This window comes from Gopherus flavomarginatus, chromosome 4 (assembly GCF_025201925.1).
Source record: "Gopherus flavomarginatus isolate rGopFla2 chromosome 4, rGopFla2.mat.asm, whole genome shotgun sequence".
In the NCBI taxonomy this organism is placed as follows: Eukaryota; Metazoa; Chordata; order Testudines; family Testudinidae; genus Gopherus; species Gopherus flavomarginatus.
The window spans coordinates 47,998,449-48,025,852 of record NC_066620.1 but is presented as its reverse complement, the minus strand read 5'-3'; the positions used below and the strand labels follow the sequence as shown (position 1 = coordinate 48,025,852).

General features: G+C 43.4%; 1 protein-coding gene across 1 annotated transcript; it reads right to left on the bottom strand.

Annotated features, from left to right (window-relative positions):
* Positions 1 to 677: 677 nt before the first annotated feature.
* LOC127049829 (centromere protein F-like) lies at positions 678 to 27,404 on the bottom strand. Its single transcript, XM_050951099.1, has 5 exons — positions 27,306 to 27,404; positions 22,416 to 22,523; positions 13,233 to 13,365; positions 2,751 to 2,883; positions 678 to 751 (listed from the first exon to the last, which is right to left on the bottom strand). Exons 1-5 carry the CDS (start codon positions 27,402 to 27,404, stop codon positions 727 to 729), a joined length of 498 nt encoding a protein of 165 aa, XP_050807056.1. The 3' UTR covers positions 678 to 726.

Here is a 27,404-nt window from a genome sequence, read left to right as displayed (position 1 = left end):
GATAACAGAGACTGAAAATAACATGGCTTTGTTGGCTTCTGTATTGTACCATTTCAACTAAGATATAGGACAAATCATTTTAAATAGTTCATGACAGGTAAAATGGAAACTAAGTAACGTGCTACTGATTCATTCTCTCTTTTCATTACCTTCCTCAGTTGCTCATTTGCTTGAAGCAAGATGTTATGTTGTTCTTGCAGTTTCTTTTGCTCTGCCTTGATGTTTAACATTTCCTGTTTTAAACAAGGCAACTCAGCTGAAGATAGATTTTGCAGATAGGCAATCTCAGCTTGTTTAAATTGCAAGTCTGACTGCACTTTCTCAAGTTGCTGGATCAAATCTTGATTTTTTCCCCTCTAAATCTCGAATCTCTGCTTGTTTCTTTTTTAATTGTATTTCCTGAGACAAAGTCTTATCTATAGTAATAAAAACAATTAAGTACTTAATTTGTGAAAACAAACTACGTCAAATATGCAATATTAGCTTTTATGGGTAACACTATAAAATGGCAATATTGACAATTTTCAATTTTTCACCTAGCAATACATTTTCTTAGTATTTCAGAATATACTTACTTATGTGTTGTAAAGCTGCCTTTATTCCCAAACCATGACATTGTATAGCTGAGACAATCTGAGATTGCCATAATTCAGTTTTGCAGAAAGAACATACTACTAGTCAAATCGCTCCGTGCTTCACAATTGTAACGGTTTCTACAGCCCATCTTTACTGAGGTCTGACGGCTTGTACTCTGAAACCCATGGTTGACAGGTAACAGTACCAATGGCTAGATCAAGAATTTTGGTGCCCTATTTGTCCGTTTTCCTCTCTTCAAAATCCAGAATATATAAAAATGATCAAGGTGTTTGATGAACTGATGTATGGAGTAAAATTAAGAGACACGGACCATACAAGAGATTTCCTGTATTGCAAAGAGAATTCTATTGAATAACACCAACTTACCATATAAAACAAGACTACGCATTCCCTTCCTACAGGACAAGGAAAATTCAGTGTCTCCAAGACCCAGAACTTGGCGAGAAACAGGAGCAGAGAGAGGGGAAGGGAAATGATAGCAATCAACAGTTATTTGAAATATGTCAACACCTAGGATGGAGAAGGATTATTTAGGGTGGTGATTCAAAGGGGGGTGTAGCGGGCCGGTTGGCCGCTCTAGCCCTGAAGGGGTTGGAACAGCCCTGCAGAGGGCTGTGGCTGAGGAAAGCAGCAAGCCTAGGCTGATTGGGGAGGCAGCTACTGCTGGGCCACGTCCCAATCAGGCCACAGCTGGCAGGCACTTAGTCTCCCTCTAGCTCTGAAGGGAGAGGTACTTAGCTGCTGGGGAAGCTAAGGGCACTAGAGTGAAGCAGGGCTAGGGAAAGGCCAGAGGAGCTGAGGAGCTCCAGACTGGCAACTCCCCAGGCTGCAGGGCCTTGTCCAAGGCCCACAGAGGTACTGAGTTGCAGGGAAAGGCAGCAGGTCCAAATCCCCTGGCCAGTGATGAGTGGCCATTACGGACTGCAGTCAGCCCCAGTGAAAGGGGGCTAGATGGTGACTGGAAGTAGCCACTGAGCGAAGGTGGAGAATAGGGGTGGGGATTCCCCAGGGTTGGGAGACCCAGAGAGTGGGCTACTGCTGGGGGCAAGACTCTGACGGGGGAGGGTACCGGGGTCTGGGAGGGACATGGGGGCCAGTGAGGAGAGGGATAGTGACCAGGAGAGAACGCTCCGGCTAGAAATGAGCTCAGTCACTGGATGACCAGAAGAAGCCCCGCAGGGGTGAGAGGATAATCAGAGACTTGTTAGAGAGGAAGAACTGTCCGGGAGTTAAGGGTGACAGCCTAGGACTCTGGGCACCCACATTCAGTTATGTTTCAGTTAGGAAAAGTTTTTGTCGGTTGCAGTGCAGAGCTACAGCACAAGCATCTTCTGACTTATTTTTTGTTCATAATTATTCCCTCCAGAAAATGGAGATAATGCTACCATTTGACACCTTAAGAACCACAGATAGAAGATAGCGAAAGCAAGAAAATAGACTTAGAAAGCATTACATTTTATTAGCTAGCCGAAAGTGCTGCCACTTGCCAAGAATAAGATCAAAACACAAAGCACTTATTTGGATGTCCTCATGGATTGGAGTGTGCAAACTATTGATTAAAATGGGAGCAGGACTGGGTCCATACATTTAATTTTGAAATCTCATTAAGTAAGGTTAGACTTCCACAGGGATAAGAGGGAGCAGTCTCCTTCTTTACAATGGCTATTTAGCAGTATTACCTGTTCTCCTAAACCTCAGTCTGCAAAATGCATTTTCTCAAGGGAAAAGTCAAATTAGAGCTCGGCAGGTAACACTTCATCACGTTTAAGCTTGATGGAGTCCACATACAAGCTAAAGGATAATAGTTTGAGGTATATTTGTTTGCTTGGGATTTTAAAACACAGGAGCACATTGTAGTATTTAATTTGCTGACCACATAGTTCTGTTTGGGACATATTTATTCCTCATTTTAAATTGCTTTAAAACCATATAATTTTATGAGTTAGTACTATATATTTGTATGAAGAAGTTCCATCTGAGTTTGGAAAGAGAATTGTGTGTATTAGCTGAAAGTTAATTTAACTATTCACACAGTGAGAACTTTTTTTTCTTGGATATTCTTCAAATAACCATTGATAATGAAGTTTACGGATCCTCCACACTGAAGTAATAGTTAGTAACGGGATTTAAATAGGTAGAAATGTGTAACTCACTTTTCATCTCTTCCGCATAATTCTGCATCTCCTTCAGAAAGTGTCTGACTGTTTTCAGTTCTTCTTCCAGAAGATGGATTTTTTCTGACTTTTGAGCAGACTGGAAGGAAAGAAGGTTTTTTTCCTTCATTTCCTACAACAAAACATTAGTTACAAAACAGCTGATTAAGTCAATAAACTGAGAGTAGTGTCACTCTCATCACTCTCCTGCACATCACTGCAAAGGTGAGATCTACCAGTATTGATTAGAGCCTAGTGTAGGACAGGTTGAGTATTTAAAAATAGCCTGGACATTACTCAAAAATCACTCTGCTTTTACTACAGAATAAGTCAGCCTCAAACAACTAGAGCAGCTTCAGTACAAGACTAATTTAGAGGGAAAGTCTTAGACATGCCAGAGGCAGCAAATTATATTCTCCACTAGGCTCTGAAATTCATTAGTTAAAAAACTGAAAACACGGAAGTTAAAAATGTATTTAAATACAATTGAGGCAAAAAAAAACACTTTAAAAAATGGGTCTAGGCTAGTTAGAGCTCATTCTGTTTACATGAGCATAGAGAAAGCAGGGAACTATACTTGTCTTGATTCTCCACCACTTTGGTCCTTGTGTCGTACAAAGGAGGTATACAGTGCCAGCAAATGCACTCTGCATTCACTTTGCACATACATAAATGACTATGTGCAGCTGAGCTGCTGCATTTTAAAGGGCTTTTTAATTATTGCCCCCATGTGTTTGTTTAGGTACCTTTGAAAAACGCCAAACATCCGGCCCACATGCTCAGGGTTTAGCAGATCACTATATTTGGGGTCGGGAAGGAATTTTCCTCCAGGGCAGATTGGCAGAGGCCCTGGAGGCGCTTTGCCTTCCTCTGCATCATGGGGCATGGGTCACTTGCTGGAGGATTCTCTGCACCTTGAAATCCTTAAACCACAATATGAGGCCTTCAATGGCCCAGACATAGGTTGGGGGTTTGTTACAGGAGTGGGTGGGTGAGATTCTGTGGCCTGCATTGTGCAGGAGGTCAGACTAGATGATCAAATGGTCCCTTCTGACCTTAAAGTCTATGAGTCTATGATGTGGTATACTACCCATCTGAGTCCCATGAAGACTCTGGAAAGTTGAGCCTTGGTTTCTAAACACATGCATGAGTTAGGAACACGAATTGCACTCTTGGCAGTCCTCAGAGGGCAGACAATCCTTTTGGGATGTCTCCCAGCTGGCACAGATCACAGCAGTACTTAGGTGGCTCGGGATATGGAAACCAGGGAGCTGCAAACCAGTTCTCTGTTGCCTGCCCCTAGCAGATCTTGACACAGGATAGAATCCAGCCCACAAAAACTGAGAGTCAGTGAAGTTAAGTGACTTGCCCATAGCCACAGAGGGGAGTCAGTATCAGAACACAGGAGAACTTTCCAGTTCTAGCTCCTGTTCTCAGACCACCCATCTGTCCGTGTGGATCAGTCAAATATATGAAGTTGCTCTTGTTCGCAAGATAGCATTAGATGTAAAGTATTATTAGTCAAGTAATACCTGGGGGTTCGGGATAGTACATTTTCTAAGCATCTTTTTTTCCAAATAAGTTAAGAAAAGTTAAAATACCCCATACAACTATGTCCTACCTGGGAACTGAAATAAAGTTATTTCTAAGAAACTAACTCCTTGCACCCAACTCCTGCATTGCTGGGTAACAGATGGCATGGCACTGGTGGGACTCTATTGGAAGCAAGCCATCATTTATTCATCTACTTACTACAAGCAGATGGGCACCAGTGCACAGAAGCCAAATTCAAGAAAACGGAGGGTCTGGATGGAAAACAAATTTAAACCTTGCTAGCACAGCAGGTCTGTATTTTCATCTATTTAAACAAGTCACCCAAAGAACATAACTAAAACCGTTGATGCTTCTAGTTATTTTCCTTTTGTCTCACAATCTCCTAGTCCAAAATATCCAACTGCTGTACCGAAACAAACACATTGTGACAAAGTTCCTCCTCTACCTTGGTGGGTCCTGCGCTTATTGGCAGATTTGCTCACCTCAGTGATCTCCCCCACAGTCTGGATCAGCCCCTCCTGTGTCTGATCAGGAGTTGGGAGGACAGTTGGAAGAATTCCTCTGGGCGGTGTCCACTGACTCCCTTGGTGCCTTCGAGGAGCAGTGGGCACTGTCCAGGGTTCTCTGCTCGGTGTCCCATCAGGTTCCCTTTGTTTGACTCTTTGACAGCACTTCTGTCCCTGTTATTGCATTAGCTGTCCCCTGAAACAACTTGGTTTCCAGGCCTTGTTGATCCCCCCTTACGACTGGGGGGATCTTTAAGCAGTGGGCTCGCCCGCTTCCTGGATCCCAATAGGATCACTCTCCTGTAGCCCTCTGGCCCGACCCTGTCACAAGACCTATAGCTGTGATACAAGATAAGGCACTTTTTGCAATTGATTCTATGTGGACTGAGCCCAGGCAAAAAATTGGTTGTATGGTCAGGGTTTAAAAAAGTGATTTTGCACCAGCATACTACAGATTGGGTTACAGTTCATATAGAATTATTTGTCTAATCTAATTCTGTAGTATGGTTCAAGAGACTCTTTCTTTAGTCCTAAAAATAAAATACATGACATATCTGTTTGAGTTCATTTGGAACTTCTACAATCATTAGCTGCTTCCTAAGTATAAATGTGTGTTGCCTAGTTCTAAGATTTCATGGAGGAATGGGTACTTTTTTGGTCACACAATCAATTTAAAGCAAGAGAAAATCCCCCAAATGATTTCTACATTTTTACTTTTTCAAGCACTATAGACCAGCATCAACAACAAAATTCTAACTAGGAAGCCAGATCCTGATCTGGCATATATCAGCATAGCTCCGTTGAAATCAGTAAAGTTATTCTAATTTACACAAAAAGGATCTGACTGTAAATTTTGATTTTTAGAAAACCTTGATTGTAGATTCAAAGATTTTTCCTTTAATTTGGCGTTAGAAGGAAAATGAAAGGGAAGAGAACTCAGAATAGTCATAGAAGCAACATCAGCGATTGGGGTTTTTTTAAGTTCTTCAGTTGTGCCAATTGCTGTTGTATCTAAATGCTTTCCAGAGTTAAGAATAATTAAGTATCAGAGGGGTAGCCGTGTTAGTCTGGATCTGTAAAAGCAGCAAAGAATCCTGTGGCACCTTATAGACTAACAGACGTTTTGGAGCATGAGCTTTCGTGGGTGAATACCCACTTCCTCAGATGCATGTAATGGAAATATCCAGGGGCAGGTATATATATGCTAGGAAGCAAGCTAGAGATAACGAGGTCAGTTCAATCAGGGAGGATGAGGCCCTGTTCTAGCAGTTGAGGTGTGAAAACGAAGAGAGGAGAAACTGGTTCTGTAATTGGCAAGCCATTCCCAGTCTTTGTTCAATCCTGAGCTGATGGTGTCAAATTTGCAGATGAACTGAAGCTCAGCAGTTTCTCTTTGAAGTCTGGTCCTGAAGGTTTTTTGCTGCAGGATGGCCACCTTAAGGTCTGCTATAGTGTGGCCAGGGAGGTTGAAGTGCTCTCCTACAAGTTTTTGTATATTGCCATTCCTAATGTCTGATTTGTGTCCGTTTATCCTTTTCCGTAGAGACTGTCCAGTTTGGCCGATGTACATAGCAGAGGGGCATTGCTGGCATATGATGGCGTATATTACATTGGTGGATGTGCAGGTGAATGAACCAGTGATGGTGTGGCTGATCTGGTTAGGTCCTGTGATGGTGTCGCTGGTGTAGATATGTGGGCAGAGTTGGCATCGAGGTTTGTTGCATGGATTGGTTCCTGAGCTGGAGTTATTACGGTGCGGTGTGCAGTTACTGGTGAGAATATGTTTCAGGTTGGCAGGTTGTCTGTGAGCAAAGACTGGCCTGCCACCCAAGGCCTGTGAAAGTGTGAGATCATTGTCCAGGATGGGTTGTAGATCCCTGATGATGCGTTGGAGGGGTTTTAGCTGGGGGCTGTATGTGATGGCCAGTGGAGTCCTGTTGGTTTCTTTCTTGGGTTTGTCTTGCAGTAGGAGGCTTCTGGGTACACGTCTGGCTCTGTTGATCTGTTTCCTTATTTCCTCGTGCGGGTATTGTAGTTTTGAGAATGCTTGGTGGAGATTTTGTAGGTGTTGGTCTCTGTCTGAGGGGTTAGAGCAGATGCGGTTGTACCTCAGTGCTTGGCTGTAGACAATGGATCGTGTGATGTGCCCGGGATGGAAGCTGGAGGCATGAAGGTAGGCATAGCGGTCGGTGGCTTTTCGACTAGTGAAGAACTAGAAGGATGAGTTCAGCTCTTTCCTCTTCCCTTGTCTTCAACTGTCTTGTAAAGCAGCAGATTCTTCTCTACCTCTGACATTATTTCCATGGCCTCTGAGAGAAGTTCTGACCTTTAGTTACTCACTTATGTTGAAAGGTATACAAACATTCATACTTCAGAGCACAAGCCAACCTCTAACAGGAGATAGGAAGAAATTTCCCTTGTGGGTCCGTTATTCCATAACTGCCCTCTACAGGTTTCTTGAACCTTCCTCTGAAGCAACTGCTACTGGCCACCGTCAGATGACATACAGGAGACTCAATGGACCACTGGTTTGAACCCATCTGTCCATTCCTATGTTTTGTTCCAACACTACTGAATTCTGTAGAAATAAACTAAAAGGAAGTATAGCCTGACATATTGAAAAACTGCACAGCACAAGGTGTGCTGTTTAGAAAGCTGGATGCTCTTTTTTCTGAGTGACCCACCATAACCCTGGGGGCAATCTTGTCTTCCAGGTATGCTTTTCACCAAGTGAGGTGTGTTCCTGTAGCAATCATACAAGGGCCAAAGTGAAAACTGGGTTGGCTTAAAGTATGTTCCTTCTACTTACCTGCCCCAAAAGAGACATTTGGACAGGATCTGAGAATGACGTGTCCACAAAAGGAATTTCTGGAGGCACATTGTGAAATCCCACTTGGAGGACAGTACCAATACATGGCATCAGCACCCTGGCCACTGGGGAAGACTAGCTACAGGGTGAGTGTCTGCTGCCAGGATACAATTGATGAGATGAAGTTTTGGGTCTTTGTAAATCTTTACCGTAGTGGTAAATTTAGAGTCAAAGCCATGCCTATTTTAGCCTGGTTGAACAATGTCCTGCACTGGATTCAGAATATTCTGATTTTGAACTCTAGGGGGGTTGGAATCCTTTCTAGCAGCTGGCAAATTGTGAATGGATCTGTTTCTCTGGACAGGGCACAAACAGTCATGATGTCTGTAAATGGACAGGGTTGTGTAACTTGAGACCTCAGCCTTGCTGTGACACTACCAGCCATTTAAACTGCTCGACACAGAAGGTAGGTCAAAACAAAGAGTCTTGTATAGGAATTGTAAACTCTTCACACACAAATGTTCATTTTGTCTTTGTGATGCTGAAGATTTAATTGTTTGAGAAGAAAAATATTTAGGTCTTCCATGTGAGCTTCTGCTTCATACTTTCCCCTCTGCTAGGCAAACATTCCCTTCATGAATACCTTTGGTGTTGGCAGTGACCAATGGATTACTATGCCGGCTTTGACAAGGAGGGTTCAGGCTTTCGTTGTCTCAGCTACTAATTTCACTGGTTCCCCAAACAGCCTTGCGCTTGTGAAAGTGGATGCACGGGATGGGTGATTTTTTTTCACGTTCATGAGTGTAAACAGTTTCCTCTATAGCCAGAGAGTAAGAACGCTTTGCCACCAATCACATCAAGAAAGAGAAAAAGTTGCCATGAAAGAGTATCTTACACAACACTTCTAGGATTTGACAAGAATGTCATCCAGAGAACTCTCACACTCAAACTGAGGATCATACCCTAGAGACTATGGCCTACTTGCCTGCCACCAACTAGATTTTCCTTACTAAGTATAAGAAATGGTCACAGTTGGAGTTTTGAAATTTTCTGTAGTATCCTCACTCTTTTGGTCAATGGAATCTTTTGGAAGGAACCCCCTTCCAGAGGCCTGGCCATGTCTTTCTCTGGTAGGACTACTGCTGCACTTAGGTTCCCCAAACTTACAAGTTTTCCTTATATTTTTACAAAACATTTTAGTTTAATATCTAGATTTAATCGGAAATGAATGGAATTCTCATGTGCCTCTGTTCTGGGCACACACTGTCTAAAGTGCTCTTTAATCCTTCAACGCTGAGCAAAGCCTATGGAGAAGGGGAGGAGACTCCAAACTCCTTTCCCTGGTAAAGCCTGGGTCCTTGACCTGATAAATGGACAGGGAGAATTCTCACTCCATTGTGCCTAAAATTTAGGTCCTCTTCCCTACTTGAAAGAGGGTCCCTGGCTGAAAAGCAGAGATGAACAATTTACATTATCCTGCCACCTGAGTCAGGGCTTCACAGAAGTAATACGTGTCTCTGCACACCCAGATATATTCGGGGGTGGGGGGGAGGATGGGCAGAGGGGAGGCAGTGAGTCTGATACAGAGCACTCCAGGAGACCCATATATAGGAGAAAATCACAGCAAACACATCCTAAGAGTATGTCCAGACTACTCCCCCTATCAGGCGGGTAGCGATCGATTTATCAGGGGATTGATATATCGTGTCTCATCTAGATGCGATATATCGATCCCTGAACGCGCTCCCCATCGACTCCAGAACTCCACCGGAGCTAGCGGCGGTAGCGGACTCCATGGGGGAGCCGTGGACATCAATCCCGCGCCGTGAGGACCCGAGGTAAATCGATCTAAGATACTTCGACTTCAGCTATGCTATTCATTAGCCCTAAGACTGGGAAGGCAAGAGAAAAGATTTAAAGCCTGATGTTTATACAACCAGCTCATTAATTGTACGTATTACTTCCTTACAAAGGGGACAATTCCTTTGTCTTTTTGGGACCCAGAGCATATGGAGTTTCCAAGTATCATTCCTGAGCAGACTATGTCGGGTTCTCAACCCTTGGAGAATCCTCATGCTCCTGATCAAGCCTTCTCACAATGGAGTCAGGGCTTCAAATGGGTGTGTTTATGTGCACATGCATGGCACTAGTGCGCTGGTCCAACAAAGCCCCGTCCCCTCACAGAGCAAGGGTTAGTGGCTTGTAGCAGCAAGACATAGGTTACCCTCTAAGACCCCTAAAAAGCTGCCTGCTGAACTACTTGGACTTAGCTTGATCTTGCAGGGCTTTTCTAGCAGTCAAAGGGAGTTACTGAGAGGTGCTGTGTTTGCGGATCCAGAGAACTTACTTGAGGAAAGGGAAAGAGGAGTAAGAAGTTGAAATGAAATCAGTATTGCAGAAAAATGAACAATAATTAATTAGAAAACAAAGTTGTTGGGAGAAACTGAACTGCCAACTTGTTCCGCTGGTGGACACACTTTCTGGTGGCCTGAAGTGAAGGATGGAGCTTACTCTTGGGGCCTTCAGCAACAACACTGGCCCACCTCCCAGTTCTACAGGTGAGAGGAATCACCTCTTTGTTACGAATGAGAAGAAAACCTGGGCCACAGAATAGACAAAACGTGCACATTTTATCACGTTTTGAGGTGTCCCGCTAAAGACCTCCTGTATCTTTGATAGCCAGAAGTTTATAAGATAACAGATTTAATTACATTTCCATGCTACTAATGGAGAAGTTATAGCAAATGTTATATTAGAATAGAGAATAGATATTAAAAAGGACACAATTTAATATTTTGGCTCCTAAAAGTTTAAGTAGAAAATGCCTTATTAACTGTCAGCAAAGGATATTGATATTGCTCTTATCCGCCATTGATAACAGAGACTGAAAATAACATGGCTTTGTTGGCTTCTGTATTGTACCATTTCAACTAAGATATAGGACAAATCATTTTAAATAGTTCATGACAGGTAAAATGGAAACTAAGTAACGTGCTACTGATTCATTCTCTCTTTTCATTACCTTGCTCAGTTGCTCATTTGCTTGAAGCAAGATGTTATCTTGTTCTTGCAGTTTCTTTTTCTCTGCCTTGATGTTTAACATTTCCTGTTTTAAACAAGTCAACTGAGCTGAATATAGATTTTGTAGATGGGCAATCTCAGCCTGCAAGTCTGACTGCACTCTCTCAAGTTGCTGGATCAAATCTTGATTTTTCCCCTCTAAATCTCGAAGCTCTGCTTGTTTCTTTTCTAATTGTATTTCCTGAGACAAACTCTTATCTATAGTAATAAAAACAATTAAGTACTTAATTTGTGAAAGCAAACTACGTCAAATATGCAATATTAGCTTTTATGGGTAACACTATAAAATGGCAATATTGACAATTTTCAATTTTTCACCTAGCAATACATTTTCTTAGTATTTCAGAATATAATTACTTATGTGTTGTAAAGCTGCCTTTATTCCCAAACCATGACATTGTATAGCTGAGACAATTTGAGCATTGCCAGAATTCAGTTTTGCAGAAAGAACATACTACTAGTCAAATCGCTCCGTGCTTCACAATTGTAACTGTTTCTACAGCCCATCTTCACTGAGATCTCATTGCTTGTACTCTGAAACTCATGGTTGACAGGTAACAGTACCAATGGCTAGATCCAGAATTTTGGTGCCCTATTTGTCCGTTTTCCTCTCTTCAAAATCCAGAATATATAAAAATGATCAAGGTGTTTGATGAACTGATGTATGGAGTAAAATTAAGAGACACGGACCATACAAGAGATTTCCTGTATTGCAAAGAGAATTCTATTGAATAACACCAACTTACCATGTAAAACAAGACTACGCATTCCCTTCCTACAGGACAAGGAAAATTCAGTGTCTCCAAGACCCAGAACTTGGCGAGAAACAGGAGCAGAGAGAGGGGAAGGGAAACGATAGCAATCAACAGTTATTTGAAATATGTCAACACCTAGGATGGAGAAGGATTAGTTAGGGTGGTGATTCAAAGGGGGGTGTAGCGGGCCGGTTGGCCGCTCTAGCCCTGAAGGGGTTGGAACAGCCCTGCAGAGGGCTGTGGCTGGGAAAGCAGCAAGCCTGGGCTGATTGGGGAGGCAGCTACTGCTGGGCCACGTCCCAATCAGGCCACAGCTGGCAGGCACTTAGTCTCCCTCTAGCTCTGAAGGGAGAGGTACTTAGCTGCTGGGGAAGCTAAGGGCACTAGAGTGAAGCAGGGCTAGGGAAAGGCCAGAGGAGCTGAGGAGCTCCAGACTGGCAACTCCTCAGGCTGCAGGGCCTTGTCCAAGGCCCACAGAGGTACTGAGTTGCAGGGAAAGGCAGCAGGTCCAAATCCCCTGGCCAGTGATGAGTGGCCATTACGGACTGCAGTCAGCCCCAGTGAAAGGGGGCTAGATGGTGACTGGAAGTAGCCACTGAGGGAAGGTGGAGAATAGGGGTGGGGATTCCCCAGGGTTGGGAGACCCAGAGAGTGGGCTACTGCTGGGGGCAAGACTCTGACGGGGGAGGGTACCGGGGTCTGGGAGGGACATGGGGGCCAGTGAGGAGAGGGATAGTGACCAGGAGAGAACGCTCCGGCTAGAAATGAGCTCAGTCCCTGGATGACCAGAAGAAGCCCCGCAGGGGTGAGAGGATAATCAGAGACTTGTTAAAGAGGAAGAACTGTCCGGGAGTTAAGGGTGACAGCCTAGGACTCTGGGCACCCACATTCAGTTATTTTTCAGTTAGGAAAAGTTTTTGTCGGTTGCAGTGCAGAGCTACAGCACAAGCATCTTCTGACTTATTCTTTGTTCATAATTATTCCCTCCAGAAAATGGAGATAATGCTTCCATTTGACACCTTAAGAACCACAGATAGAAGATAGCGAAAGCAAGAAAATAGACTTAGAAAGCATTACATTTTATTAGCTAGCCGAAAGTGCTGCCACTTGCCAAGAATAAGATCAAAACACAAAGCACTTATTTGGATGTCCTCATGGATTGGAATGTGCAAACTATTGATTAAAATGGGAGCAGGACTGGGTCCATACATTTAATTTTGAAATCTCATTAAGTAAGGTTAGACTTCCACAGGGATAAGAGGGAGCAGTCTCCTTCTTTACAATGGCTATTTAGCAGTATTACCTGTTCTCCTAAACCTCAGCCTGCAAAATGCATTTTCTCAAGGGAAAAGTCAAATTAGAGCTCGGCAGGTAACACTTCATCACGTTTAAGCTTGATGGAGTCCACATACAAGCTAAAGGATAATAGTTTGAGGTATATTTGTTTGCTTGGGATTTTAAAACACAGGAGCACATTGTAGTATTTAATTTGCTGACCACATAGTTCTGTTTGGGACATATTTATTCCTCATTTTAAATTGCTTTAAAACCATATAATTTTATGAGTTAGTACTATATATTTGTATGAAGAAGTTCTCTCTCAGTTTGGAAAGAGAATTGTGTGTATTAGCTGAAAGTTAATTTAACTATTCACACAGTGAGAACTTTTTTTTCTTGGATATTCTTCAAATCACCATTGATAATGAAGTTTACGGATCCTCCACACTGAAGTAATAGTTAGTAACGGGATTTAAATAGGTAGAAATGTGTAACTCACTTTTCATCTCTTCCGCATAATTCTGCGTCTCCTTCAGAAAGTGTCTGACTGTTTTCAGTTCTTCTTCCAGAAGATGGATTTTTTCTGACTTTTGAGCAGACTGGAAGGAAAGAAGGCTTTTTTCCTTCATTTCCTACAACAAAACATTAGTTACAAAACAGTTGATTAAGTCAATAAACTGAGAGTAGTGTCACTCTCATCACTCTCCTGCACGTCACTGCAAAGGTGAGATCTACCAGTATTGATTAGAGCCTAGTGTAGGACAGGTTGAGTATTTAAAAATAGCCTGGACATTACTCAAAAATCACTCTGCTTTTACTACAGAATAAGTCAGCCTCAAACAACTAGAGCAGGAGCTGTTCAGCCAGCTTCAGTACAAGACTAATTTAGAGGGAAAAGTCTTAGACATGCCAGAGGCAGCAAATTATATTCTCCACTAGGCTCTGAAATTCATTAGTTAAAAAACTGAAAACACGGAAGTTAAAAATGTATTTAAATACAATTGAGGCAAAAAAAAAACACTTTAAAAATGGGTCTAGGCTAGTTAGAGCTCATTCTGTTTACATGAGCATAGAGAAAGCAGGGAACTATACTTGTCTTGATTCTCCACCACTTTGGTCCTTGTGTCGTACAAAGGAGGTATACAGTGCCAGCAAATGCACTCTGCATTCACTTTGCACATACATAAATGACTATGTGCAGCTGAGCTGCTGCATTTTAAAGGGCTTTTTAATTATTGCCCCCATGTGTTTGTTTAGGTACCTTTGAAAAACACCAAACATCCGGCCCACATGCTCAGGGTTTAGCAGATCACTATATTTGGGGTCGGGAAGGAATTTTCCTCCAGGGCAGATTGGCAGAGGCCCTGGAGGCGCTTTGCCTTCCTCTGCATCATGGGGCATGGGTCACTTGCTGGAGGATTCTCTGCACCTTGAAGTCCTTAAACCACAATATGAGGCCTTCAATGGCCCAGACATAGGTTGGGGGTTTGTTACAGGAGTGGGTGGGTGAGATTCTGTGGCCTGCATTGTGCAGGAGGTCAGACTAGATGATCAAATGGTCCCTTCTGACCTTAAAGTCTATGAGTCTATGATGTGGTATACTACCCATCTGAGTCCCATGAAGACTCTGGAAAGTTGAGCCTTGGTTTCTAAACACATGCATGAGTTAGGAACACAAATTGCACTCTTGGCAGTCCTCAGAGGGCAGACAATCCTTTTGGGATGTCTCCCAGCTGGCACAGATCACAGCAGTACTTAGGTGGCTCGGGATATGGAACCAGGGAGCTGCAACCAGTTCTCTGTTGCCTGCCCCTAGCAGATCTTGACACAGGATAGAATCCAGCCCACAAAAACTGAGAGTCAGTGAAGTTAAGTGACTTGCCCATAGCCACAGAGGGGAGTCAGTATCAGAACACAGGAGAACTTTCCAGTTCTAGCTCCTGTTCTCAGACCACCCATCTGTCCGTGTGGATCAGTCAAATATATGAAGTTGCTCTTGTTCGCAAGATAGCATTAGATGTAAAGTATTATTAGTCAAGTAATACCTGGGGGTTCGGGATAGTACATTTTCTAAGCATCTTTTTTTCCAAATAAGTTAAGAAAAGTTAAAATACCCCATACAACTATGTCCTACCTGGGAACTGAAATAAAAGTTATTTCTAAGAAACTAACTCCTTCCACCCAACTCCTGCATTGCTGGGTAACAGATGGCATGGCACTGGTGGGACTCTATTGGAAGCAAGCCATCATTTATTCAATCTACTTACTACAAGCAGATGGGCACCAGTGCACAGAAGCCAAATTCAAGAAAACGGAGGGTCTGGATGGAAAACAAATTTAAACCTTGCTAGCACAGCAGGTCTGTATTTTCATCTATTTAAACAAGTCACCCAAAGAACATAACTAAAACCGTTGATGCTTCTAGTTATTTTCCTTTTGTTTCACAATCTCCTAGTCCAAAATATCCAACTGCTGTACCGAAACAAACACACTGTGACAAAGATCTTCCTCTAACTTGGTGGGTCCTACGCTTATTGGCAGATTTGCTCACCTCAGTGATCTCCCCCACAGTCTGGATCAGCCCCTCCTGTGTCTGATCAGGAGTTGGGAGGTTTGGGGGGAACCAGGGCCTATCCTCTACTCCGGGTTCCAGCCCAGGGCCCTATGGATTTGCAGCCATCTATAGTGCTTCTTGTATCAGCTGTATGACAGCTACATCTCCCTGGGCTACTTCTCCAAGGCTTCCTCCAAACACGTTCTTTATCCTCACCACAGGACCTTCCTCCTGGTGTCTGATAATGCTTGTACTCCTTAGTCCTCTAGCAGCACAGCCTCTCAGTCTCAGCTCCTTGTGTCTTTTACTCCCAGCTCCTCACACGCACTTCCTCTCCTCTAGCTCCTCCCCATCTGATTGGAGAGAGCTCCTTTAAAAACCCAGGTGCCCTGATTAGCCTGCCTTGATTGGCTGCAGGTGTTCTAATCAGCCTGTCTGCCTTAATTGGTTGTAGCAATTTCCTGACTACTTTAGCGCAGACCCTGCTCTGGTCACTCAGGGAACAGAAAACTACTCACCCAGTGACCAGTATATTTGCCCTCTACCAGACTCCTGCACCCCACTGGCCTGGGTCTGTCACAACACACACACACACACACACACACTCTGCTATCAATCAATCAATCAATCAATCAATCAATCAATCAATCACAGGTGTCAAGAGACAAAATTTTCAGACAATGCTGATGTATGACAAATGTTTCAAAGCTGTATGAATTCTCACTTCCTGTGTTCAAAATACCAACGAAATTCAAGGGTTTAAATGGCTGAAATGCCCACCCCTCTTGCTGTGACTCAGCACAAGTGGCTCTGATTAAGAAGCATTCAACAAAAATCTGGAACCAACAAACTAACATAGCTGCAAAAAAAATCCCATGCTCTGATGCTGGACTTTCACAAAACCGTTTACAAGAAATGCATTCAGCCACCTTAGTCTGGTAAGGCTACATCCCATCATTTGCAATTACAATTTGGCCTCAATCACATAGGCCATCATTAACTCTTGCGTGAATCATCAAAATCCAATGTATTTAGACTTGAATGCATCTGCCCTGCAAAATCTGCAGGAGTTACAGAACACAGCAGCACACCTCCTCAGTAATACAGGTTCATTTGAGTACATCAGTCCTATGTTTCACTCACTCCGCTGATTCCCCAACAGAACACTGAATCGAATCTCAGTCTTTATTTTCAAAGCTATAAAGGAAATGCGCCCAATATACCATCTTACTCTCTCAGACTTCAGTAGCTGTTTTCCTCAGGAACAACTGTCTACACATCACATGTAAAACTAAAAGATGCAGGAGACAGGGCCTTTTCAGGAGCTGGCCCAATACTATGAAATTCACTCCTGCAAAAACTTAGAATGACAACTAACATCACCATTTTTCATATATACACCCCCCCACCCACACACACACACCCTCCCTTTGCCCTCTGGGAAAGTGGTTTTCAATCTCTTTTCCATTTGCAGACCCTAGAAAACTTCAAAAGGAGGTGCAGACCTCTTTGGAAATCTTAGACATAGTTTGTGGACCCCCACAGGCTACGGCTTGAAAACCACTGTTCCTTTTTAACGATAACCTTTCAAGAACCCCTTAGACAGTCTGCAAACTCCCACAGGTCTGGGCACCACAGGTTGAAAACCACTGCTCTGGGGGATATGGGAGAAATAGAAACCTCAAACAACATATGCTAGTCACCTTAATTATTCTTAACTCTGGAAAGCATTTAGATACAACAGCAATTGGCACAACTGAAGAACTTAAAAAAATCCAATGGCTGATGTTGCTTCTATGACTATTCTGAGTTCTCTTTCCTTTCATTTTCCTTCTAACTCCAAATTAAAGGAAAAATCTTTGAATCTACAATCAAGGTTTTCTAAAAATCAAAAGTTACAGTCAGATTCTTTTTGTGTAAATTAGAATAACTTTACTGATTTCAACAGAGCTATGCTGATATATGCCAGATCAGGATCTGGCTTCCTAGTTAGAATTTTGTTGATAATGCTGGTCTATAGTGCTTGAAAAAGTAAAAATGTAGAAATCATTTGGGGGATTTTCTCTTGCTTTAAATTGATTGTGTGACCAAAAAAGTACCCATTCCTCCATGAAATCTTAGAACTAGGCAACACACATTTATACTTAGGAAGCAGCTAATGATTGTAGAAGTTCCAAATGAACTCAAACAGATATTTCATGTATTTTATTTTTTAGGACTAAAGAAAGAGTCTCTTGAACCATACTACAGAATTAGATTAGACAAATAATTCCATATGAACTGTAACCCTATCTGTAGTATGCTGGTGCAAAATCATTTTTTTAAACCCTGACCATACAACAAATTTTCTGCCTGGGCTCAGTCCACATAGAATCAATTGCAAAAACTGCTATAGCTATAGGTCTTGTGACAGGTTCGGGCTACTGGGCTACAGGAGAGTGATCCTATTGGGATCCAGGAAGTGGGGGAGCCCACTGCTTAAAGATCCCCCCAGTCGTAAGGGGGGATCAACAAGGCCTGGAAACTAAGTTGTTTCAGGGGACAGCTAATGAAATAACAGGGACAGAAGTGCTGTCAAAGGGTCAAACAAAGGGAACCTGATGGGACACCGAGCAGAGAACCCCGGACAGTGCCCACTGCTCCTCGAAGGCACCAAGGGAGTCAGTGGACGCCGCCCAGAGGAATTCTGCCCAGATGTGTGAATGGATGGAGGACCAGAAAGAGGTCCCACAGTTACAGGAGACTCCATCGGCCAACCTCCTCTCCCTGCTTTTATAGATGGCCATTTTAGCCATGGCCAGGAGGAGGTTGACCAGGAGGTCCCGTGACTTTGTGGGTTCACCGATAGTGAGTGCATAAATAAGGAAATGAGGGGAAAAGTGCAGCCAGAAATGCAACAGGCTATCTGTGAGGAGACAGAATTGAGGATGCAGCCTGGTGCACTCCAGGTAAACATGCACCAGAGTCTCCCTTACGCCGCAGAAAGGTCAGGTGTCCAGGATGGGGGTGAACTGCGCCAATTACATGCCCGTGCTCACAGCCTCGTGAAGGAGCCGCCAGCTGACATCCCTGGTGAGCCTTGGGAGCAGGGTGGTGTATAAGCTGGCCCACTGGGGCTCCCCACCCTCTAGAGGTGGCAGGAGGTCCCTTCACTTTGTGTCTGGGTGGGACGCGAAGGTGAGGAATAGATGTTTCCTTGACACGGTCTGGAAATGAACCAGCTTTAAGTCATGAGGACAGCTTATGGTGAAGGGGCAGGAAGGCCAGTTGGATTCATGGGGCAGGGGCCCGCTATAGGAGAGTGAGAGAAGGCAAATATATTAGCCCCACATTAAGCAGGTCCCTTTTCCCTGGGTAAGATAACAGGGGCAGTTCCAGAAAAATCAGGAACTTGCTGGAACCAATTAAGGCAGGCAGGCTAATTAGGACACCTGGTTTAAAAAGGACCTCACTTCAGTCAGTGAAGGGTGCGCAACGCGCTGAGAGTGAGAGGGCCTGCGGCTGGAGGACTGAGAAGTACATACGCTATCTGGCATCAGGAGAAAGGTCCTGTAGTGAGGATAAAGAAGATGTTGGGAGGAGGCTATGAGGAAGTAGCCCAGGGAGTTGTAGCTGTCATGCAGGTGTTACACGTAATACTGTAGACAGCTGTGATGCACAGGGCCCTGGGCCGAAATCCAGAGTACAGGGCGGGTCTGGGTTTCCCCCCATTCCCCTCCCCTTTACTGGATATAAGAGGAGTTGACTTGGACTGTGGGTCCCACCAGAGGGGAAAGTCCCTGGCCTGTCCACGTGACTCACAAAGTAGGTCAGGAGAGCCTGTGGGGATTGTTCTCCTTCCTTTTCCCCATGCTGCTCAGTGATGAGGTTAGCTGAGTGAATGGCAGGTTTGAGCCACAAAAATGGCCAAACTGAGGGCTGCCATGAATCTCTGAGGTGAGCAAATCCGCCAATAAGTTCAGGACCCATCAAGGCAGAAGAGGAACTTTGTCACAGTCGTTTAAGATGGTCCAAAAAAGGACAGCCAGAATAAGACATTATCGAAACACAACTTCTGGTGGAAATACACTATTCTCCAACACAGAGCTTGCAGAGTTCCCCTGTGAGTCAGTAAGGCATAAATGGAACCAGTTCTTACTGATTTCCAGTTTAAATTATTAATTATTCCAGTTCCTTTGACTGGTTTGCAAGTAAAGCCTGTTCTGCTCTGCACAGCTTCTGTGTTAAGCTCAATGCAGTCGTTTTCCAAACGGTGTTTCACTGCTATTGCCTATGAGGAAAACACATCACATTTTATTTGTAGTCATATTTAATCTATTTTAAAAGATTAAAAATTCCTGATGTCCCTTTAAATGGTGAGCTCCAAAGATACCTTAGAAAACAGAGCAAAAAGGATAAGCTATGTTCTACTTCCTCCTGCAGAAAGGGAAGTTAGGAGTAACTGTTGACTTCTATGTTGTATAATAAAGAGCAGAATTTGGCCCTAAACCTTGAAACGCAGCATGATGGCTTTAAAAAAGTGCTATTAAAAATAGCCCCGATATCTGAAAAATCCATCCTCCTCTCACTGTCCCGTCCTGGGTTCTAGACTCTGTATCATACCAAAACCAGAACAGGTTAAGGTAACACAAATCTTTAACTCAAGACTGGGAAAGGTTGTGAAAAATATTTTCAGGCACATTTTCAAGTATAGAGTTGTAATGTATAAATTTATTCATAATTTAAGCAATAGTTATAGTACAGTCTGTTAATCATTGGGAATGCTAACCAGTGCTTTCTTTTAAGCTCAGTCATAAGGGCAGCAGATTTAACACTTGCTCTCCATTTTTTAAACGTAACATATTTGGTCAAAGGGAGCACCTATCGGGTTTAGAAGATCCTTCCCCATTCCCACTCAGTCCTCAACTGCTCATTTGAGAGGTAACATGTAGGTGTTGGACTGATGATCAGCTATCACCAAATATGCCATTGAACAGCCAACAAACAGAAAGGATCAATACCAAACTAGACTTAATTCGGTACAATCCAAATACCAAGAAATTGACAAATTACTCTACTTTTTCCACTTACTATATACTTAAGGAATAGGTTACATGTTGGGAAAAAACAGTATTTGTACATCTTAATTCCCCATATTTATGGACCAACAAAGACATTCAGCTTGCACCTCTGTCTCCATAACCACATTCTTTGGGGCTAAGGGAAATTAGTGTCATGCTATCTTCTATCTTAAATTTATCACCTGACTTTATATCACAGGGGTAGGCAACCTATGGCACGTGTGCCGAAAGCGGCACACGAGCTGATTTCAGTGGCACTCACACTTCCCGGTTCCTGGCCACTGGTCCAGAGCCTCTGCATTTTAATTTAATTTTAAATGAAGCTTCTTAAACATTTTAAAAACCTTATTTACTTAACATACAACAATAGTTTAGTTATATATTATAGACTTATAGAAAGAGACCTTCTAAAAACATTAAAATGAATTACTGGCACGCGAAACCTTAAATTAGAGAGAATAAATGAAGAGTTGGCACCAAGGGCAAATCTAGACAATTCGCCGCTCCAAGTAGGGCGGCATGCAGCGGGGGGAGCCCTGTCGGTCGCCGGGAGGGCATCAGGTGGCTCCGGTGGACCTCCCGCGGCTTTGGTGGATCTTCCGCAGGCACGCCTACAGGAGGTCCACCGGAGCCACCTGACACCCTCCCGGCGACCGGCAGAGTGACCCCCGTGGCATGCCACCCCAAGCACGCGCTTGGCATGCTGGAGCCTGGAGCCGCCCCTGCTTGGCACCACCACTTCTGAAAGGTTGCCCACCCCTGTTATATCGCTAGCTAAACCAGGAAGTTAACAAGATCATAACTGTAACACCACCAAATTCTAACTGCTTTTCAACCTTTTTAATCTGTTTTATATTGGTCATAATAGCTCTATAGTACTCCAAATTAAAAAGGAGGTAAATTTATTACCAACATCAAGAGAGAAAAAAATGAGAATGAAATAACCTAGTTCCATTCTAGAAAGGAGTAGGCTTTTCTCAATAAAAACCTATAGACATCCAAGTTTCAGTATGAATCGAGTGTTTCAAGAGTAAACCTGGAAAGAAGAGTATGTGTAGAGAAAATACTAACCACCTCTGTAGAAAATGATTGATTAATGTGCTCACACAGCTAGGATGACACATCGCTATGGCAGACAGCTATCGTGGACAAATTTACAACCTCTGTATTAAGTCAGTGTAGACCATGTGTATCATAAATAAAAAAGCAGTTTTCTATTAGAGAGTGTGGGTAGAAAAGAAGCAGTGCTCATATCAGAACGATGCTAAAGGGAATGGTTGTAGGGCATTAACCCCAGATTGCCTTTGGGCCCATCTGCTACCTCAGTTTACCTTCAATCTTGCATCAAACCAGCTGTCACATGTGGTGATTTTACAGTAGTGTTCTCTTCCAGGTTTGTTTATTAGCATAACACAACACTCAAACATATCCTTACCAGCCTCAATTATTCCTTTCTGCTTATAATGCCTCAAGTTTTTCCAGGTCTTGACCAGAGCATACAAATCCTTGTAGTCCAACCCCTCTCCTAACTGAGACTTCTGCATCCTGCAGGTCCATCAATGGAGGTTCCTGCACAGTTTCCAGTTCCTTGTAAATCTCTTCCCCCAAAAGGCTTCTGTCTTGGAGTTCTGGAAAATTGTCACCTGTCCTCTTCACAGACTCTCTGCCTGGGCGCTAATGAGACAGAGTCTGTCTCTGAACTTTTGGGGTGGATGGGGGGGGTGTCTTTCTCTTGAATGACCACAGGCTGCCCTTTTACCTGCCAGCAGGCCTGGTTTAGATGCATACTTCTGTCACATAACCCTTGTATTTATTTCCATCATACAGGGAGATGGGCTAAACCTGACAAAAGGTGCAGCTGTGCCCCAATCTTTTAATGGACCAGCTCACCCTGTGACAGGAACATACCGCAGCTTGCTCTGACCTGTGATATATTTAGTTGCACTTAAATATTTGTCATATATAGATCGTCAAACACAATAAAGAGGACAGTTAAATTTTACATAAAATAAAAACTCAGCATCACCACTTCCATTTGAATTCCATTTGAAGATATTAAAAATCTTACTTTGTCGAGTTCTGCCTGTAGAGTATTATTGGCTTGCTGCAAGTCCTGGTTTATCTGTTCGCACTGCAGATCTTCTGTCAGTAAGTCATGTAGCTGACGAAACACTTCCTAGAAATGTAGAAGATTTGTGGGGAAGAGCAGGTAGGGGAGAGAAACACACTCCTGTTACATGTTTCTAGTCAAGTTACTATAACTATTAAAACTGGAAAACGCGGGAGAGGGACTGGGAATCACCTCTGTAAATAGTTACTAATTATACTAAAGTGCTCTCTGACAGAAGCAAAAAGAGTTTAAAAACCATTTTTAAGTAAAGCATAAATTCTGTTATGGCCATTAATGGCCATGACCCACTTTGGCCAATCAGAGTAGCCTACTTCATCTGGTACGCCAATACAGGTGGATCAAAAAAATACTAGCAAATCATGGAATGAAGCTTCTATATCGATTTAAAAGTAGATCTCCATAACAACATTGAGCATTACAACAAAGCAACCAGACTAATCCCCAATAATCATGATCCTTTGGGGTGGGGGGAATTTCCTTCTTTGCTATGATGACATGTTTAACTTAGTGCTGTAAAAATGTTTTTCATGAGGAAAATGCCTTATTTATTTTCAATTTGACTTAACACAAGATTGAGCAGCAACAGAAGTTTGGTAGAGGGGCATTGACTCCTCCCACCTCAGGTCTTGGGGAGCAGAACTTCACTTATGCACATCTCCTAAGATCCTTAGGAATCTAGCCCATCTCCTGCAATCTTTAGGAGATGCAAAGTAGATATCCATCCAGGTATAATTAGTTTTTGAGGCTTCTGGTTGGGGCTCTACATGAATTTGGGAGGGGATTTATATGGGGGAATAGGGCTATGAGGGGCATGGGACTTTTAGTAGGGAGTGTTGGGGTTGGTAAAGAAGAGAGAGGGCTAAGCAGGGGAGCAGAAAGCGGAGGAAGATAGGGAGAGAAAGCACCAGTGGCGTCTCCTGGCAACAAAGCTCTCTGCCAAACTTCTCTTGGCAACAGCTGCAGGACTCCCCTTTAACAAATCATAGCAGGTTTGTCGGATGGAGAAAGTAGTGAAGTGCTAGTGCTTCCCCTCTGCTTTCTCCTAAGCACCCTCCTATCCCCCAGCAAGACACCTGCTCCATCCCATGTCCTGAAGTACCCCCACAGCCTGTTCCCACTCTCATTGCCAGCCATCCTATGAAGTCCCCAACCCTCTTGGATCCCAGTGATCCACTTCCCCAAATCTTTATGTCTCCTCCCCTTATTATACCCAGCCTCTCTGCCCTCATACCCTTTCCAAAGACCCACTCCTATCCTGCGTTGGCCTGCCAGGAGCAGAAGAATGCAGGCGGGGAGAGTCAAACTCAGGAATAAGTGAGCAAATTATTAGCAAAATGTTCAAACTTTTTTCTGATTTTATTTTTATCATCTAACTATAAATTAGAGGTGTCATAAACAGATAGGTAAGGGTTAATAGAACAGGAGTACTTCATGTCTCTTTTGACTGTAAAAGGTTAACAAGTTCAGTAAGCCTGGCAGTCACCTGACCAGAGGACCAATCAGGGGACAGGATACTTTCAAATCTTGAGTTAGGGAAGTTTTTGAGTGTGCTGTTAGTGTTTGGTTGTTGTTCACTCTGGGGGTGCAGAGGGAGCAGACATGCAACCAGGTTTCTAGCCAATCTCTTTGATATAGTCTCTTATATGTCCAGAATAGTGAGTACTAGGTAGATAAGGCGAGTTAGGCTTATGTTTGTTTTCTTTATTTGCAAATGTATATTTGGCCGGAAGGAGTGCAAATGTGTATTTGGCTGGAAGGAGCTCAAATTTTTATTTTGCTGAAAGGGTTTTAATTTGTACTTGTATACTTAGGCTGGGAGGGTATTCCCAGTGTCTATAGCTGAAAGGCCCTGTAACATATTCCATCTTAAATTTACAAAGATAATTTTTACTATTTTTCTTTCTTTAATTAAAAGCTTTTCTTGTTTAGGAACCTGATTGCTTTTTTATTCTGGTGAGAGATCCCAGGGGACAGGGTCTAGATTCACCAGGGAATTGGTGTGGAGAAAGGAGGGAAAGGGGAGAGAAAGGTTAATTTCTCTCTGTGTTAGGATTACTTTCTCTCTCAGGGAGAGTCTGGGAGGGGGAGAGAGAAGGAGGGGGGAAGGTGGATTTTCTTCTCTGTTTTAAGATTCAAGCAGTTTGAATCTCAGTGATCTTTCAGGGTAACCCAGGAGGGGAAGCCCGGGAGAGGCAATGGAGAGGGAAAGGGTTTCCTTTTCTTGTGTTAAGATCCAGAGGGACTGGGTCTTGGGGGTCCCCGGGCAAGGTTTTGGGGGGAGCAGAGTGTACCAGGCACTGGAATTCCTGGTTGGCGGCAGCGCTACAAGTACTAAGCTGGTAATCAAGCCTAGGGGAATTCATGCTGGTTGGTACCCCATCTTTTGGACGCTAAGGTTCAGAGTGGGGAATTATACCATGACAAGATTGGTAGCCTGCCTGCCCAGCCTACCTTGAACAAATACGGATTCACTTCCTCTTACCAAGTTATAACCACCAGACTACTATTATCAACAGCTAGGGAACATGGCTTTAGTCAACTTAATTCGTGGTAGGCCCGTAAATTGTTTCATTAACAAATGCAGATCCATTCAGCTGACAAACTAAAATAAAAGAAAAATCCAAATAAAAATAGCAAGGAAGACAGTGACAAAGGAGAAAAAAAATGAAAGGGGGAAGGTCAAAGTGGAAATACTTAAAATATTTTCCCATTAACTTTCCCTCAATTTGCATACGAGCTACTAAAATTTGCCCCTTAGTAGCAAAATCAGAATATCATGTTACAAAAAAGTTATTTTCCTTACACTAACTGGTTTCTTTTGAGATGTTTTCTCTACATGGATCCTGCTCTAGGTGTGCATGTGCCCCATGTGCATGAGATTGGGTTCTTTTGGGTCGACAGTGCACAGGTGTAGCATCAGCAGGTATCTTAATATGCACGCGCGCACACATGCCCCCCCACACACACACATAACACCTGCGGGCAAAGCAGGCCCAGCCACTTCTCAGTTTCTTTGCCAATACACAATCCCAAAACTAATGGATTTCACAGTAGTAGAGAAAGAGGAGTGGTCGGGGGCTTCATGTGAGCAGAACAGACAGAAGAACCAGAATTACTGTAAGGTAAGTAACTGGGGTTTTGTCTCCCAGTATCTGTTAACATGGATCTCACTTTAGGTGACTAGCAGTTATCTCCCTATGGAGGGGGATGTCAAGAGTCTAATTTACATGAAGACTGCAGGACTGCCTTGACAAACTTGGCGTCAGATCTAGTAGTTGCAACTACCGAGTAGTGCTGAATAAAAGTACGCAATGAGCTCCAAGTGGCTCCCTAGCATATTTCTGACATAGGAACATTCCTCAAGCCTGCCCGTGTCACCTGGGGCCTAGTATAGTTTGCTTTAATATGAGAAGGTGGAGCTAATTTATTTAGTTCACAGAAGATCTGTATGCAGTCAAATCTCCATTTCAAGAGTCCCTGAACTGAAACAACGAGCCCTCTAGACCTGTCTCAAATATTACAAAAAAAGTTCTAGGCCAGTTATGGAAAGGCTTTGTTCTATGGAGGTGGTAGAAAAGTGCCGTAAACACACCACTCATATGAAATTTTGCCTCTCCAGGAGTCAAATGAGGTTTGGGGGAAAATACTGAGGGTGTATGCACTGATGCAAACAAAAGCATGAGACCACTCTGAATAAGAACCTAGGGCAAGATCAAAGAAGAGTCATCTTGTCTTTGTAAAATAGAGTAAAATATAGTAAAAAAACAGCCACCAAAAATCCTATCTTGATAGAGAGGTGATAAAGGCTCTAACAATCCAATACTTTGGTCCCAGGAAGGTCCCTCACTTGGGGAAGTGTAGTTGCTGTAGCCAAGATGTTGAACAGGTGGTGTGGCTGCTGCCAGATGTGGCTCTTGGGGAAATCGAGCAGCCCTGTGCAGGTCTCGACTCGTGTGGGAACTCCCAGGTAGCTGTGCGTGGTGCCAGAGAATGACCTTGTTCCAGCCGTGACTTCTTATGCCTCTTCTTAGGCATGGGAGAAGGGGAGCAGCACCAAGAAGATCCTGGTGTCGGAGGGGCACTCCGCACCGAAGCCGAGGTGCTCAATTCAGAGTCGGAGCGGCATGGTTCCAATGTGGGGCGCAGGGCAGCCTCCATCAACATGGTTTTTAATTGGATATCACTGTCTTTAAGAGTGTGAGGTCTGAAGTTGTTGCAGATTCTGCATTTCTCTTTAATATGAGCCTCTCTGAGGAACTTAAGGCAGCTCGTGTTCAGGTCACTAATAGGCATAGGTTTGCTGCACCCAGAACATGGCTTGAACCCCAGGGACTGGGGCATACCCCATCCTAGGGGCTATATCTCTAATGGGACTCCACTCCTAAATACTAACACTACGAGTAACAGTAACGAAATACAAGAAAAACTCAGAGTCTAAAGTTAGAGAAACCACTGTCGGACTTGCGAAAACAAGGAGCGTTCCAACAACCATCACTGGTGGAAAGAAGGAACTGAGAGGGTGTGGGACCACCAGGGCCCAATGTACTGACGCATAAGCACAGGGCTCCAGAGTTTGCCAAAGTAGGTCCTAGGGATACCATTAGGGGGAAAAAAATCTGACAGCGTGTACGTGGGCACACACACATCAAATATGGAATCGTCATGAGCAAGCACTCAAAGAAGAAGAATCCAATCTTGCGTGCCTGAAGCACATATGCACCTAGAGTGGGATCTACATGGACAAATACTAAATTAACAAGTTGTTCGCTCCGGTAATAGCAGTCTGGAGGCAACTTTAAACTTGTGAAAAAATAGGTCTCGTCTTACCTTTTCCTTTTCTTTTATTTTCTGTTCTAAGGACAGACGATTCTTTTCGACAAATTGTCTGTGATCACTCAGTAGGGCATCCACTTTTCGCTCCAACAT